Consider the following 17,056-nt stretch of genomic DNA (forward strand, 5'->3'; position numbering starts at 1 on the left):
GAAAATTGTACAGAAGAAATTTTTACATTAGTCATGTTATTTTCATAGAAAAATTGCTCTGTCTTTCCTGGAAACATAAAATGTGCATTCTGGAGCACATTTCCTACATGGAAACATAACTTCCCAAGTACCATCATATTACCAAATCCTAAAGAAAAATTCTAAGTTTTCTCCTTTCCAATGAACTGATTTAGTATTTCAAGTTCCAGTTTCCTGAAAGTAATCTGTTTACTGTTGGTATTCCAACTGGAAGACTCCAATTACTTTTTCTTCTATTTCTCAATGGAAAAAGTTTTTCAGTACACCTGTTTCCATTTTTCCTGATAGTTTTCTAGAAGGCTTTATAAGAACCTCTCTCATTGACATCACCTACTGCAACACCTTTTCCAGCATGTGGCTTGGTGCACAATTAATTACCCTTTGATTGGTTTGCAGAGGTATGCTCCAAACCTCATTGTGGACAATAATCACCACTTTATTTAGACCCTGCCAAGCTAGTATTTTATAAAAATCTCTTGAGTATAATCCCTTGCCATTACACTGAACCAATTTTAATAATTTCTTCCGTCTTTTCTTCTTAAGAAGGACGGCTTGTTTTTCTGCTTCTCCAGGACTTTCATGGGGCTTCTGCACTGGATCTAGCACATCTCCAGAAGTAAGTATCTTTTTTCTTACCACTATGCAAAATGTAAAGCACTTTAAGTCAAATGTAATTTTTTTTTTGGCCTGGGTGCTTAGTCACTCAGCCACATCCTCAGCCCTTTTAAAATTGTTTTTAAATTTTGAGACAGGGCCTCTTTAAGTTGCTTAGGGCCTAAATTGCTGAACTTGTGATCCTCCTGCCTTAGCCTCCTGAGTCATTGGGATTACAGGTGTGTCACTGCCCAGCTTATACGTAAACATATAAATACCATGAAAATCATTTCAATTCACTTGTTTTCATCAGGTACATCCTCATAACCTTTCTGTATTCATCCCCCAAGCCTCAATGTCTCTCATCCCCTTAGCTGGGCAGCTGGAGTGTGAGTGGTGAACTTGGCTTCTACTTGCCCCACAGCACCATCTCCTTGGTCATACCGGCAGTTCGGCCTAGTGGAAAGTATTCAAATATGCATTTAAAATTCCCTGTAGTAGTTTTCCCTTCAATTACTAGAATGGCTTCATTAGTAGTATCTTCGCTACCATTCATTTTCCACCTTTTTTCCAGGTCTTCATTTATTATTGATTCAGGTGAACTGCAAATTTCTGCTAATATAATGAGTACATTGGTTATTTGAAATACACCACAACAGTTTTGTTGTGTATAATTAATGTTAATGTATGTTTCCAAAGGATCCTCTAGAAGTTTTCTTATATAGTATCTAGCTATTCAAGGAGATGATCACAGGATGTTCCAATCTATTGTGGATTACTACCCATTTTAAGGAGAAACCTCAATTAAAATTATCTGCTTTCAGTGAGTAGTTATTTGAGGATGTCCAGATGCCATTGGGATGACTTTTTAACATGCGTTATTGTAAGGGGACTCTAATACCAGGTTGCTTTCCTTATTCGATTAAGAGGCTAACTTCTAGAGAGGAACTTACACATTTAAGCAGAGGCAGATATTTGATCAGTCATGGGATATCTTGCTGTAAACATCCGTGGCTACCAAAATAATTTTTTTCCTTTTTAAAAAATAAAGTTTTCTTATTAAAATATGCAAATATTTATAGCTAGGCATGGTGGCACAAGCCTGCAATTCCAGCTACTTAGGAGGTTGAGGCAAGAGAATCCCAAGTTCAAGGCCAGCCTGGGCAATTTAGTGAGACCCTATCTCGAAGTAAAATTTTTAAAAAGCACTCAGTTGTAGAGTGCTTGCCTAGCATGTGTGAAGCCCTGGGTTTGATCCTTAGGACTGTAAGGGGGAAAAAACAAAGAAGTAAATATTTATTACACATGATTTTTTAAAAATATGGAAAAACTGAAAGACAAAAACATCATTGGGATCCTCCTACATTCACAATTCTCTATCTTGTGCTTTCACAAAACACTGTGAGCATTTTTCTTAGCATTATAAATCCTTTATAACCTATAATACCATAATAATCTCAATGAGTTGTTTAAGCCATTCTTGATTTTTTGCTCTTACAAATTCCATGATAATCAACATTTTCATAAAAGGGAGGCACAACTGCTTCAGTGGAGCGCCAAGGGGATAGCCAAGTTATTAGTCTGTATGCTCAGGCTTCAGGCAAGCCCTGGGGCAAGAAGTGACCTCTACAGGAATCCCCTCAGTGTGTTATTCACAGAAGCCCACTTCCTATCCCCCTCTTGTCTGTCAGTGGTTCTCAAGTCAAGATTACTAAGAGCAGTTTTAAGACTGGATGGTGCAGAGATAAAAAACAAAATGTCTAAATTTTCTCTCCCTATTATAAGCTTAGAATTGAAATACTCTTACCTTTGGAGAAGGATCTTTTAATGCAAGTGTCATTAAGGACAGTGACTGAGGGCTTCCAAGCTCAGGTGTATCAGGAACAAAGGCTGACCAGTAGCCATAAAGAACTTTTTTTTCTATTGATTTTATAGTAGAAAGAAAACAGGCTAATGCTCCTTGGCGAACTTTGGCTTGGTATGACCTTTCAAGTTCAAAATAAGGAAGAAAAGTTTTTCAACAGCTTTTAAAAAATGCAACATGAAATGCTAATTATTCCAGTCAATTAAAATGATACATTAAGCAATTAAACTACTAAATAATCCCTAAAGATGTTACCATGATATAAAAATTTTTTTCCATATGATCAAAACATGTTAAGGCAATTTACTTATCTAACAAGGTATTAAGGCTGACAAAAGCCAAAACTAGCTAGAGAATAAGAGGGCAACATTTTGATGTTAGGAAACTAGTGTTAGATATGAAACACCGCCAAGTATCTATCCACCCATTTAACAAATATCCCATGAGTGACCTCATGTAGGTACCAGACATTATGCTAGGGCTGGCAGAAAAACAAAGCCCCTGCTCATAATAAGCTTATTAATGGAAGTGAAGGAAAGTTTAAGATATAATAACACATTTTGAATAATGCTAGGGCAAAGGTTAAGTCAAAAGGTCACACAGAAGGGGGACCATAAACCAGAATGGGAGGGATTGGACAAGTTTTCCCAGAAAACATGATTTTTGAGCTCATTTTGAAGAAGAGTAGTTATTAAAAATACAAAAAGGAAAAAAAAAAGGGGGGGGGGAGGGTGGAGATGAGTGGGAGAAAAGACTATTCCAGGGAGAGGAAAATACAAAGGCAGATCAAGTGACCAAAAAATGTTCAGAGCAATGCAAAGCTCCACGTAAGTGAAAATTCTCAAGTTCCATCCCAGGCAGCAATCAGGTTTTTAAGCAAAGTAATAACTGACATGCAACTAAGAACACTGAAGTATAGAAACATAACAAAATACTACTACCTCATTTTACCCTGCAAGCCTCCTTCGGCATCAGAATAGTCTGACTCGCTACTGCTGACCCTTTTCCAGCTGGAAGTGGTGAAGGGTGAGGAGACCCGCTCTTTTCCAGAAGCTCCACTTCCATCTACAGGCAAACCCTGGATGCCCAGGGAGGAGGAGTGCGGAGTGTTCCCTTCATGCATGTTCATTCTGCCTGTGCCAGTGCTTGGGACCACTTCTATCTCACCACTAGAGTCTTCTTCCTCTTCCTCTCCGTGCTGGTTTTTCTTAGGCTTAACTTTGTATTTTTTCTTTTTATTCTGATTTTAGGAGTAAACGAAGACATACATATTATTTATAAATGACTTTTAACTGAATCATTGGTACTTCCTCATTTGAAAATCACTAAATAAGTTCCCCACATGTAGTTTAAAGAAACGAGAAAAGTAACACTTACTTAGTATCCTATGTATCAGGCACTATGCTAAGTACTCATACACATCATCCTGGACTTAAGAAATAAGGCATGAAGTCCATGGATCAGAGCAAGACATGTGTTCTGGATTCAAATTCTACCTCTGTAACTCTGGACAAAGCACTTAGCTTCCCTAAGGTTGAAGTTCCTGATCTGTTAGTATGAGGCACCTACCTTGAACAGCTACAGTAAAAACAATGGAGATTATCCAAGAGAATTAAAGCCTATGGAAAATGACTTAAGTGCCTGTTTTCTCGGTCCTCCCAATTAAGATATGTGAGATAGATGTTAATCCATTATACACAGTGCATGTGCTAGGGCCTTGGGGCTATAAAGTAGTAGATGCTAAATAAAAGTCAGTTTCTTTTCTCCTACTTTCTTCTTTCTGACATTTAAATATCTCTGGAACCTGTGCATTCTAAAGTCCCTCTCTGCAAGGAGGGAAGGTTCTCATCACATCTACCTTGGACTACTAATATGGCCCAGACTCTTTTATTTGTTACCATGGTGGTTTTCTTAAGATGTAAATCTGATCACATCATTTTGCTATTTAATATTCTTTCCTGGGCTGGGGAGATAGCTCAGCTGGTAGAGTGCTTGCCTCGCAAGCACAAGGCCCTGAGTTCAATTCCCAGTACTGCAAAAAAAAAAAAAAAAAAAAAAGAAATAATTCCATGTACAAACAGAGAGGCAACATGTATCCCATTTGTCAAAAAAAAAAAAAAAAAAAAAAAAAAGAAGAGGAAAAAAAAAAAAAAATTCTTTCCTCACCTACGAGATACAAACCCAAATTCCTTAGCATACAAGACCCTTGTGATTTGCCTCTGCTGCACATTTATTTGCCCCACCCTTTCCCTCCATACATCTGAAACTCCACCCTACCAGTTAACCTAAGAGCATACACAATCATTCTGTGTTCTCCTGAAACACTCTTTCCTCCTTCTCAGTACTGTTATTCATTCCTGAAACTCAGTTTAGTCACCACAGCTTTTAAAAGCCTCTTCCTCCTCCATTTGGACTGGGTATCCTGCATGTGTTTTTAGTACTCTGAGAATATTTTGATGAAAGAAATCATAATATTACTTTGTAGTTCACTTATCCATCTTTGCTTTCTACCCCAAACTCCTAAGAATAGCCAGTGTTTGTATACTTCACGTTTAGCACAATATCTTGGATATAGGAGATGTCTGGTCAATGTTGAATAAGTAAATGAGTAAAAGAATTCCTAATTTTAAGCTTTCTTTTTGATCAGGTATTACATTTGGGATGTAAAATCTTGGGACACATACCTGTATGCTACAGGTTCTCCAACAGAAATGTGAAGGGGACAGCAGCTTTTGGGGGAGGCTGAGAAATGTGGTAAATGTCAGGAGTGTGGAGACAGTGTGCTGAGAGGTAGTCTTCTAATGGTCTTCTAATGGTCCACAGAAGGGCTACCAATTATGGTCTAGAGGCCTAAAGCTAGCCCAGCCCACTGTCTGTTTCTGTAAATAGAGTTTACTGGAATACAGTCATGCCCATCTGTTTACACAGGGCATCTCTGGCTGCTTTTGTTCTTTGACAATGAAGTGGGTAGTTGTGATAGAGAGCTAAAATATTTACCAGTCAGTCCTTAACAGAAAAAATTTGTTAATCCTTGGTCTTGAGAAGTCTGGGGAAGAGGATGCTTGACTTTGTGTATAAGGTGAATGATCATTTTTGAAAGCTGTTACACTGCCTGGACCTCTCAGAAGCATGAGGTGCTTTAAATGGTATTTTCAAAAGTCTGATAAATTTAAATTTACTTTGCTAATTACCTCAAATTGAAACCAAATTCAAAGTGGGTTTTTGGAGCAAAACACAGAAAATATGCAAAGGAAGTTATTCAAAACATCCCACAACTTAAATTCAAATAGACAAAAATGTACCATAGTTGGTCGAGAAGCAGAGGATTCTGACTGCTGTGCTTTGACAGGTGGTCGCCCATCATACTGAGGAAGTGGAGTTGGGTATAATACCGTGGGCATCTCTATGTTTAGTCCAGGGAGTCCATGAAACATGGCTTTCTAAATAGTGATGAATAAGGAAAACACACACAAACACAAATCTTAAAACAGAATTATTCACCATACTCTGGATCAGAACACAAACAGATTAACATTTAAAGACTATTAAGTAATAAAAATGGGACAGAAAGTAGACACCTTGAAAGTTTAAGGCTTAAAGAAGAGCTTAATCTCATCTACCCTCAAGCTGGATCTGGTTTGGCCACATCAGATTAGATTTGATTTTAGTGTACCTTTATTTACTAATTTATTTAATCCAAACATTTTATCCAATTATCTTAACTATTAATTTTAAAACTAATTTATCATTTTTATTTAGTCATCTATCTCTAAATCTAGTTACCTGTCTATATTTGATTTGGGGGTAAGAGAAATAGCACAGGAGAAAAGTTAAAAACTTAGTTATGATAAAGCTATATTGTCACAGATAGCACTGACTCAAGGTGAGGACCAAAGTCTCTTTTCTTTTCCTGGCCAAACTGGAGATAGCTGGGTCCCCAGAGAGGTGAGTTCATCCTCCCCCTGCCTGGCAGGTTTGGAAGCTAATGATGGCAGTGTGCTGACACATGTCTTAATTAACCTGCCTTCTACAAGGCAAAGGATGCCAGGGGAAGCCCTGACTCTTTTCTTATGTATAATCAGGTAAAAGCAGGTTAAAGACAAGCTGTAATTAAATAATCTGCAGATCGTATCTCACAACTTGTTCCTTCCTAAGATTCAAAAATAATTAAAAAATTATGATACATTTATTTAAAGAGCAGGTTATTTGTTCTTAATATTAAGTATGTATATACATACATATATATATATACATTCATTCATATATATACATACATATATATGTGAACATTTTATTCTGCTCTCTTAGAATATATATGAGAACTTTTAATACCTTAACAGTTAGCCTTAGAAAGATGATGTGAAATGGTACTCACATCTGGGGTTTAAATGGGAAAAACACTGATCATAATGAAGAACTGCCTTACCTTTAATACAGCTAGAAGAGCTCCAAGTTCATCAGTCTGTGTTAGTTTCATTTTTCCACCATTTAGAAGTGACTGAATGCCTTTTAATGCATTTTGTAACAACTGGGGGGGAAAAAAGAGAGACTGAGTTAGAAGGCGGAATAGATTTTGGTTGTCCAGGGATCTATTAGCATTACTTAAAATGGAAGAGGAAAAATCTCTAGATGATGAAAAAAACCTTTTGAAACATACTCACAAAGTGGAGGTTAAGATTCAGAAAAAAAACTTGATAAACCACTTTGAGTTATTTTCTAGAAGAGTACATGCTTCTAAACCAGCATGTATAAATGTGGGCAAGAAAAATAAAAAGGAAGAGATTTAGTGAGAAGACTGTGATAAGGAATAAAAAATTGGCAGCAGAAACCAGAAGCAGAAAAGTTCTCTATTATGGCAACCTTAGCAGTGTAGATGTGGGAGCAGATGATAAATGATAAAAATGTGGTCTCTGGAGGCAAATTCTGGATCAAGATTGATTTCTTAATTCAGTAATCTCACTTCTTAGACTCCATCCTTCAGAAATACTTCCTAGAGGGAGGATGTGAAACAGCCTTGTTTGAAATAGTGAAAAAAATTTAAAAAAAAAAAAGGCAATTTTTATCAATTACAATGATCACAATGATTATGTAAGAAGCTAACTTCCTAAATGTGAAGCTCAGCAACAACAGTTGCAGGTAAGCACTTTAAAAACTTATTTTATATACTTCTCACATGAACCCTACAATGTAGTTACATTAGTACCATTTCAGTGAGGAACACGTGGGCTCTGAGCAGTTAAGTAATTTTCCCAAGATCTCCTAGCTACAAAAATTAGAAAGCATGAGGTATATTAATAGGTACTAAAAAGATGTCCCAGAGACATCAAGATTTAAAAAACCAGAAAGTTTCAAAACAGCATATTAAACATTATTCTATTTTAAAATGATAAATATACGCATTCACATATAGGAAAAAAAAATCTAAGAGCGCAGATCATCTCCAGGGATTGTATGAGCAAGGAAACTATAAGGAACTTTCACTATCTTGGATCTTTAATGTATGAATGTGTCAACTTGAATTTAAAACATGTTAATAAATTGCATATTTGCATACAATTCTTTTAAGAAGAAATAAATAGTATAGATGTCATTGAAATCTACTCTTTTCCCTTTCATCTTAAACATGAGGCACTAGCCTGAAATTAGATTGTTTTTATACTCAAGAGGAAAAAGAATAAGGAGAGCTTTATTTAAAAACCTAAAATGGCAAAGGAAAACAAAACAAATAAAAAAGGTTTCTTGTAATTTAAACCCAAGGTCTGGTTTCAGTCAAGGTCTGGTTTTTGGCTTACAAACATTCCATGTACCTGTATATATCTCTAGATAAAACTAATAGAGCAGCTGAAATTAAACTCTTTGGTAACAGCCTCTGTTTTACTTCTGCTTTAAACACATCTACAACATCTGTAAGATCAGCGATAGTTCTACCTACCATGCAAAATGTTATGTCATCCATATCTGACGATTTGGGAGACTGTAAAGTGGTCAAGAAAGCTTGGAAGCAGATATTTTGGTAGGGCTCCTCCAAGTATGGCTGTCCTGGCACACTAAAACACAAACAGAAAGAACAACCCAGGCTGTCTCCTTTGAAATGGTGCTTTCAAAAGAATAATAGTAATAATACAAAATAATAGAATTGTAATATACCCCTGAATGCAATCTTACTAAAAAAAACTGTGCACTTTGGTCATTTAGTTACACTGAGGGACAGGCACAGGCTCTAATAAATATGAAGAAGAAAGAGTGATTTCCATAGGGAAAAGTTACAGAAGACTGTAGTGGAAAAAGTATGGAGAAAGACAAGTTTTTAGTTCTGCTTTTCAGTTCTAAGAGAGAAATAATGCAAAGAGGTCCTGTTGAGTTAGAATCACATGACTGAACCTGTGTTCTTAGCCACCAGACACCACTATGCTACACAGAAACAAGTTCAAGTTTGTGCTGCTAATTTTCTATTGCATATTGTAGACTAGTTCCATCTTCTTAAAAGATAAGAAACTGGTCTCGACAGATAAATCTCATCAGAGTTTAAGCTGGTATGAATATACCTTTCTAAAAGACAATATGACTAGAGTGCACACCAACAGAAAATAAAATACTGGCATAGTGCACATATATCACTTTTAGCACATATATTTTTCTTCATTATGAACTTTATTTGATTAAAATCACACAATATAAGATGACCTTATTAAATAGCATGGGAAATGCAAAGTGATATTTTTTCTAAGCTGGCTCTTGTTTCAGACAGATGAAACAACTTATAAAGAGCTCAAGAGAGGTCCTATCTTCTGACTACTGGGAAAACTGCCTGGATCCACATACCTGAGACATAAGTTTGCCATACAATGCACTGCAGCTCTCCTGACTTCAGGGTCAGACTGAGCCAAGTCACTCAATGTTGTTAAAAGGCCGGTCTTGCCAAGCAAGTCTGGAAGGTACTAAAACAAAATAATAGTCAATGTTGGCTTAAGAAAAACTTCCAGAAAAATATTACTGTGTAGACAGATTTTATTTTTTTAACTAAAGGGCAGTTAAATGTCAAAAGACTAGCTGTTAAAAAAAAAAAAAAAAAAAAAAAAAAAAAGACTAGGTGTTAGGTAAATCTTTCAGAAGGGTGTAGTAAAAAATATGCCAAAAAATGGCAGTAAGAATCATGACTAGGTAGTTGCTGAAGCTCTTTAGTCATAGCTGTGCAGATGATGGATAATGATAATAATGATGGTTAATAGTTAAGAGTGCCAAGTATTTATGAGGCTCAGATTGCTCAAAGCTACACGTCCAATTAATGGCAGGATAGAAACCTGAACACAGGTCTGTTGGTTCCAAAGTCTATGTGCCTAACTGTTAAAAAAAAAAAAAAAGAACACAGTTAAAACTACCTTTTAAAAATATATTTTTACTTTTAGTTGTAGATGGACATAATACCTTTACTTTATTTATTTATTTTTACGCAGTGCTGGGGATAGAACCCGTGCCTCTTACATGTGAGGCAAGTGCTTTACCACTGAGCCACAACCCCAGCCCTTAAAACTACCTTTTGACATTTTGAGCCATTGCAGTAAACCAGAGCTGCCAGGGCTTGAAGAATTTCCATGTGTGTCCAGGAACTACATTGCTGAATAGCTGAAATAGTATATCCCATCAGGAAATCCAAGTTCTGTTCATCAACAATCACCTACCGAGAGAGGAAAAGAGACAGATGATTGAACTTCTTAAAAATGTTTTTATCTTTTTACAGATTATCTATGCTCACCTGAATCAAGTTGTGCAAGGAGGATATATTCATCTTTTTTGTGTCAAAAGGATTAGCTCTAAATATTTGAAAGTTTGGTCAGGATAGGGGACTTCGACCTGTCCCAGGGACTCATTCACTTCTTTCCCTTTAGTCCCTCCACTCAAAGTAAAACCTGGTAAAGTCTTTGTAACTTTTCCCTGAACTAACTAGACACTGACAGTGGTAAATACTCACATACAGGACTCAAAACACTGAAATATCTTAATTCAACTCAACTACCTTATACATAGTAAACATGCAATATATGGTGAATTAATAAACCTGCAAAATAGCTACTAAGTTGCTAGCATGGTGTGGGGAATACAATAAGAGATGGCACATCTCTGTCCACACTAAGTTTATAATCTTTTTGGGACAGATCAGGCTAATTCAAGGATCAATTTATGGACATCTGAGACAAACTGTCATCAATGCCAGAAAGCTGGTTATGGGCTGTAGGTGCCACAGGTATACACCTGAGAAGAGTAAACATTTGGAAGCCACCTCACGTGAGCTTGAAACATTCTAAACTTGAAAATAGCCTTATCTCATGTAGTAGACACTTTTGACTACCTATCCGCATCCATCTTCTCCTCTCATGGGAGAGCTCTGATTCTACTTAAATGCCCATCTCTCCCACATGAAACCCACAAGCAAATCCTAATTAGTTTAGTTTAGAGGCAGTCTTGACTCCCAGGGAACAGAACTGAGGATTGCAGAATGGAAAAATGTCAGTAAACCTCTTATTATTAAGGGACGATGAAGCTGATTCCCTTGGGATTTGCAATGTGGCATTAACTGTTTCTTCTTTTTTATTGTTTTGGTACTTTGGGTTGGCTTTTCTGTTTTTTGAACCCAAAGCATCCTAGTAGACATATGCTAATTGATAACACTTTGCACTCTTAAATACATTCATGTACTTGTATAACAATCTTAATCCTAAAAATCATTGTGGGTTTATTGAGTAAGTTGGAAAAGGTTCTAAAGATAGGAAGCTGCAGTGTAGATCTTGATGTTAATAACTGGGGTCTTATTATACTGGTGTACCCTCTCTCCTAAGCTACTTCTTAGGTTTTATGTACATGAAAAGTGAATCACAAAAATGATAGTTGAGGAAAGGGGAAGAAATACTGGTAGGAAAGAATTCTGGGATCATTTCAATCCTGAGATGTATCTTGGTCAACTGCACCTGCCATGAAAAAAAAAAAAAAATCTAAGACTAGGAGGCCTGAATGACACATTGGTTATTAAATCAATAGGAATACTTCTAATAGACAAACTTTTCTAGAATTGTGCAGAATTGTGTTTTTCTGGTCAGTTATATTTGTTTGTATCATTTCTATATTTTATTTTAAGACACGGTATCACTAAATTGCTGAGGATCTCCCTAAGTAGCTGGCATCAAACTGGTGATCCTCCTGCCTCAGCCTCCCGAGTTGCAGGGAGTTACAGATACGCACCACCATGCCCGGCTTGTTTTAGTATCATACTGAGGCATTTGCTTTTCCTAGTATCTCAAAAGATTAGCTTGTCAGACCTACTATGGATGTAGTATTTCAAAGGCATTTGCTTATTCCCAAAGTTCATGATCTGAATCCTAAAGTTACATACATGATTACCTGTAATCTGTTTAGTAAATGGTGGATCAGCTGAGACACTTTGCTGACAAGATGATTCTGATTAAGAGGTACCAGTCGGCAAGCTTGGACAAGAAGAGTACTGACATCCTATGAAAAAAAACAACACACAAAGGTAATATTTCCAATTTGAAGGCCGCCCCCGCCCCCAAACACAGGAAAATGGAAGAATTAAAGTGAATGTTCATACTGAAGAAAGATGACATCTGTATGAAATGTGAGGCAGAAAAGATGAAACAACAGCACAAAAAGAGGACATGCTAAAAAAGGAAAAATATAAATATGGTTTTTGTCAAACTAAAGACTCCAGAGTTTCTGCCATGTAGATAATAGAATTAAATAATCAAAGAAAGGCTTCCAGCATATAAAAGCACAAAAAGAAATTAAAAATACCAAAAAATGGAAACCAACTAGATTTCAATGTCATTAGGAAAATTGGAAATGACAGATGGATTTTATGTAAAATTGGGGAATTATAAGAAAAGAAGAACCTATCTGCAAAACACATCATTATGTTTACTGAATAAAAAGGCTCTGAGCACCTACTATGTGCCAGGTAGAAGGCTAGATCCTTGGACTCCAAAGTTGAAGCAAACATTTTCCTGAACCTCAAAGAGCTCACAATCTAGTGAGGGAGACAGAAATACACACAAATAATTAAAGTAAGAGCTGAAAGAATTAAGTACAAACTTCATGGGGAAATAGTGATTATGGAGGTCTTATGGACTGTTAAATAGAATCTGGAATGAACTGAAGAATGAATAGAATTTTTCCAAACAGACCAGTTATCAAAAAAAAAAAAAACACTTCAAGGAAAAAAAAAATACTGTACAAAGATTTGGGAGATGAGAAACACCTGCAGCAAGAACAGTACCTTTTGAAATGCAGACAAGACACAGAAGGAGGAGTGACCGGAGAGGAAACTGGAAAAGCACCTATTTTTGCAAAGTATAAAAATAAATCAAGTTTTCCTGATTTCTTCTTGATCCCATTGTGCTCCCTGGTGAAGCACACTATTATTTTGCTATGAATTCTTCTGGATTTTTTCCTGCATATATAAACATACACGTGTTTTAAAATTTCCTTCCTTTCTTGAACTCCATATTGACTGTATGAATTGTTTTGTAATTTGCTTCAACCATTTACCAAAATGTATAGTTGAGCTTCCCAAATCAGACTTTTACTTTTATAGGCAGATTTTTTTTTTTTTTTAAACCAAAGAAAAAATCATTGTGACAGCACAGCAAAAAGGTTGGGCTGGAGGAAGGAATTCAGTTAAGAGGATTCAGTTAGTGCAATAGTCCAGGCAAGAGTCATCTTGCCTAAGGCACTAGCAATGGGAAGAAAAGAAGGTATGAACTGAGAAACATGTTTGAAAGAGATTCTGAAGAATATGGATTGGATAGTCTCCAAGTCAAACGAAAGGGAAAAGAACCAGGGTTTGTGCTTTGCATGATCTAGTGGATTGTGCATGTCTATTCTTGAGGATAGGATGGATTAGGGAAGGACTGGGGATGGAAGTGTATGGAGAAAACATTCATTTTTAGAAACTATCAAGTTTGAGTTGCCTGTAAGCATGAGAAGGTTGTGGCTCAAATGTTCAGGAAATCAAGTGGTATTCAAGGCCTGATGTGTATGAATAAGATTTCTCAAACAGTGAAAAGAACTCCTAAAGAGGAGGCAGAGGGGGTGGAGGAAGAACGGAAAATAGAGGGACTTTGTTACAGATTTAGGCTCCACTTCTAGCTGTTGTTTGTCAACAACGTGAAAATGGATCTTTGTGAACTTCGATGTTTCAATCGGCAAAAATGACCTGACCTAGTAATTATGCACATTCTAAGATTCCTGGAACGGTTCGTGGTAAAGTATACATTCAATAAACAGTAGTTATGAATTTAATTGACAAAAGCGTTTGGGATGCACAGAATGGAAGTGGAGTGTGAGGATAGAAAGATGGTACTAGATGCGAAGTGTTAACAGCAGAAATCATCAAATTGGGTTTCGAAAGATGCGAGTTTGCCAACCACTGCAGAATCGTTGAGATGGAAGAGGGCAGAGAATACGCCAGGATCGGAGGGAGCAAGCCAGCTGGAATTAAGTCATCCGGGGCACGGGTTGGGAACAGCCAGGAGAGGCAGGCTGGAGCTACCAGCCGGGTGCGGCGAAGGGTGGGGCCAGGGTAGCAGCGCCGCTCCCAGCTTCCCACCCGCGAGGCGCCTACCTCTGCGGCCACGCCACCGCCCTCGCTGTAGTTCTCGGAGATGAGCTGGTCAAAGAGCAGATGGATCTCCGTGCGTGCGGAGCTGCTGTCATCCGGGCGCAGGGCGCGGAGCCTGGCTGACAAGCGGCGGAAGCCATTGTCCTGCTCAGGGGGCAGCTCCCGTGGCGCCTCCCGTGGCTGCCCGCACGAAAGGGAGCCGGCAACTTGCACCGCCGCCATCTTTCCTTCATAAGGCACGGGGAAATACTTCCGGGGCATTCCCGGGTTCTGCGTTCTAGTTCCGGAAATACCTAATACGGACCAGATCGGCAAAGGAGGGTTTCCATGACTACCGTACCCTTAAGTCTGGTACCCTGAAAATGCTGCTTGAAATTATCTTAGAAATATTTCCCCGCCCACCTCTTCTGGGCACATACTGAAAAGTGCGGTTTGAATTTGTCTTCTCAGAAAGTTTGTTCTTGAGCAGGGCTGACATTACTGTTTAGTACTAGAGTTTCAGATTAGGGCTGGAGTTGCTGTGAATGGCAATGGTGGAAACTGCTGGTTCTTGGATGTCCTTATACTCCTCTTACATCGTATTAGAGCCCCTGATTTCCCCCCAAACACAAAAGCACCCTGAATAAAGGTTACATTACCCAGTATTCTTTGCAATTGCCTCTATCTGATTAAAATCTGGCCAATGAAATATAGGATAGCTTCCCAGTACTTTGGTGACAACTGACTGCCTCTTTGTCCCTTTTCTCCCCTCTGAGAGGGGATCTTGTGGATCATGAGCCACCTCTCACCACTAGGAAAGTAATTTTGAAGTTTAAATTGAACTATGTAAAATATAACCTACCTGGGGGTGACCTGGTTGGGATTGAAGACCCCAAGATTTTCTAAAAGGTTGAAGGCAAGGAACTGGAAAATAAAGCAGCCATTTAAACAACTGTGATCAATTTTCAGTTACCCAGGAGGTGAGGGCTGAACATTCACATTTGGGCAGACTGGAAAAACCATCTTTAGGACTACAACTATAAAGCAAATCCTCACCTCTGGCTCCTGGAAAAATCTCGAAGTCATCTGAATATACATGTTTTATCCTGAGAATGAAACACTGTTCATCATTGAAAATTGTGAAAGTGCTTTAGCAGAGCTAGTTCTTTGAAGACTTTGGGTTTCTTTGGGGAAAATGTTTATTTAATTATTTTTGTTTGGATTTATATTCCATTATACTTGTATATTATTGTTAATTCTTGGAATATGTGTGTACAAGTGTTAGATATGTGCATGTATGCATTTGTATTTATGATACTATTTAAGCATTTGCTCAGAGAAGATCAAAAGCTGAAACTTAGTCACTAGCTGTTTTAGTTGGGACTCCCTCAAAGTAGAGCCTCAGACAAGATTGATATGTGAGTGATCTATTCATGAATAAACAGGGAAGGAAAGAGAATCAATACAAACATATACTCTTGAGTTAGGCATTGCAAGAGATGATTGATTGCTCAACCCTTTGGAGTTTCTGAGAAATCTTATGGAATGTTCTCAGAACCCCCTCCTGAGGAATGGAGGACAGATGCATATATCTGCCAGCTTTTAACTTCTATTGTCAATTATCACCTGGTCAGGCATTAGCTCTGTGGTTAACATGCATCAATGTGCAATGATTCCTAGAGGAGTCTCCTATTGCATAGTTAAAGCAGCTCTGAGGCAAAACTGAGGTGGTTTGGGATACAGGGTATATGTCTGAGGCAAGGTTCTGACAAATTATATTTGTGCTAAGCTAGTAGTTGACTGAGGTAAACCATTGCTGTGATTCCAAGAGTTTAAGACCAAAGGTATTTGAAGCAGTGCTTAAGAGATGTTCAACACACTAGGATAGAAAGATGTAAGACATAGTCATTACCATACTGGATGAGTGTGAAGAGACTGTGGGAAAAGCCTGGGTTTAGAGGGCTTCATAGTAGGCTACAACATAGATTACTCATATATAGTGTTATTTAACACTGAATGACCCAGGTATTGTAAAGTATATCAATGTCAATCTGTTGAGTTATGATAGATTATATCCTTGCGGATAGAAAGAAATATTCCTGTTTCATGGTGATTACCAACTGAAAGAAAAATTTATCAAGCTCCCAGAGAGACTTTTGAAAGCCCATTTCATTGACTTGAGTTTAGACAGTAGCACCCCAACACCCACCTCCAACCCTGAGACTATGAAAACTCACAGTCTCTCCCAAGAAAATTCCCACACATCTTTGATACTCCTCATTCTCAACATTTAAATAGTCTTGGAGTGATTGAGGGGCTTTAAGGAGTGTTAGGCAAGTTTATAGCCATTTTCCTTTCAAATTCTTCATTGACTGATCTGGAACCTTATTCTGGAATTTCATTTCTTTCACATTTGCAACCTTTTTAAGACTTCATTTTTATTACTTTTCTAGGGTCTGAATTGTACTACCTAAAGACAGCTTGCATATCCCCACTCTAGTTGGCATCCTTATTTTTTGAGAACATTTATGATAATCTGTAGTTATCTTCTTTTGTTTGTTTGTTTACTTGTATGTTATCTGTTTCCTCCTCTAGAATGTGAGTTTCATGAAGGCACAAATCTCATTGACCTTTGGATCCTCAGTGCTAGCAAGTCAATGGATGTGGTAGGCATACACCTATACTTGTTGATAAATGAGTAAATTCACTAATTATTTATCCCGGGCCCTCTCTTTTCCATCCTCTTGAGTGATATGAGAATCAAATGGTACTTTTTGTGAAAATGCTTCATAAACTGTAAAGTTATAAATTTTGGCATCCAAAATGAGGTATATGTTATTATTTTCCCTCTTTACAGTGAAGAAAATGATGCTAGAGAGCTTAAATGTTTTTCAAGGTCCACATAAACAGTATTGATCAAAATCAGACTTTAACCTAGGCCAGCTGAGTCT

General features: G+C 37.5%; 1 protein-coding gene across 1 annotated transcript in view; it reads right to left on the reverse strand.

Moving 5' to 3' along the window:
* The window catches only part of HEATR6 (HEAT repeat containing 6), a gene marked incomplete at its 5' end in the record, with an annotated part of 30,586 nt that extends 16,199 nt beyond the window's left edge, over positions 1-14,387 (reverse strand). The window contains 9 exons of the mRNA XM_079132098.1: positions 2,441-2,618; positions 3,439-3,737; positions 5,800-5,937; positions 6,924-7,025; positions 8,430-8,544; positions 9,320-9,435; positions 10,032-10,172; positions 11,891-11,998; positions 14,130-14,387. Coding sequence (XP_078988224.1) covers positions 2,441-2,618; positions 3,439-3,737; positions 5,800-5,937; positions 6,924-7,025; positions 8,430-8,544; positions 9,320-9,435; positions 10,032-10,172; positions 11,891-11,998; positions 14,130-14,387 — 1,455 coding nt within the window. The remainder of the gene's footprint in view (positions 1-2,440; positions 2,619-3,438; positions 3,738-5,799; positions 5,938-6,923; positions 7,026-8,429; positions 8,545-9,319; positions 9,436-10,031; positions 10,173-11,890; positions 11,999-14,129) is intronic.
* Positions 14,388-17,056: the final 2,669 nt, after the last annotated feature.

Source organism: Sciurus vulgaris (genome assembly GCF_902686455.1).
Source record: "Sciurus vulgaris genome assembly, chromosome: 3".
In the NCBI taxonomy this organism is placed as follows: Eukaryota; Metazoa; Chordata; class Mammalia; order Rodentia; family Sciuridae; genus Sciurus; species Sciurus vulgaris.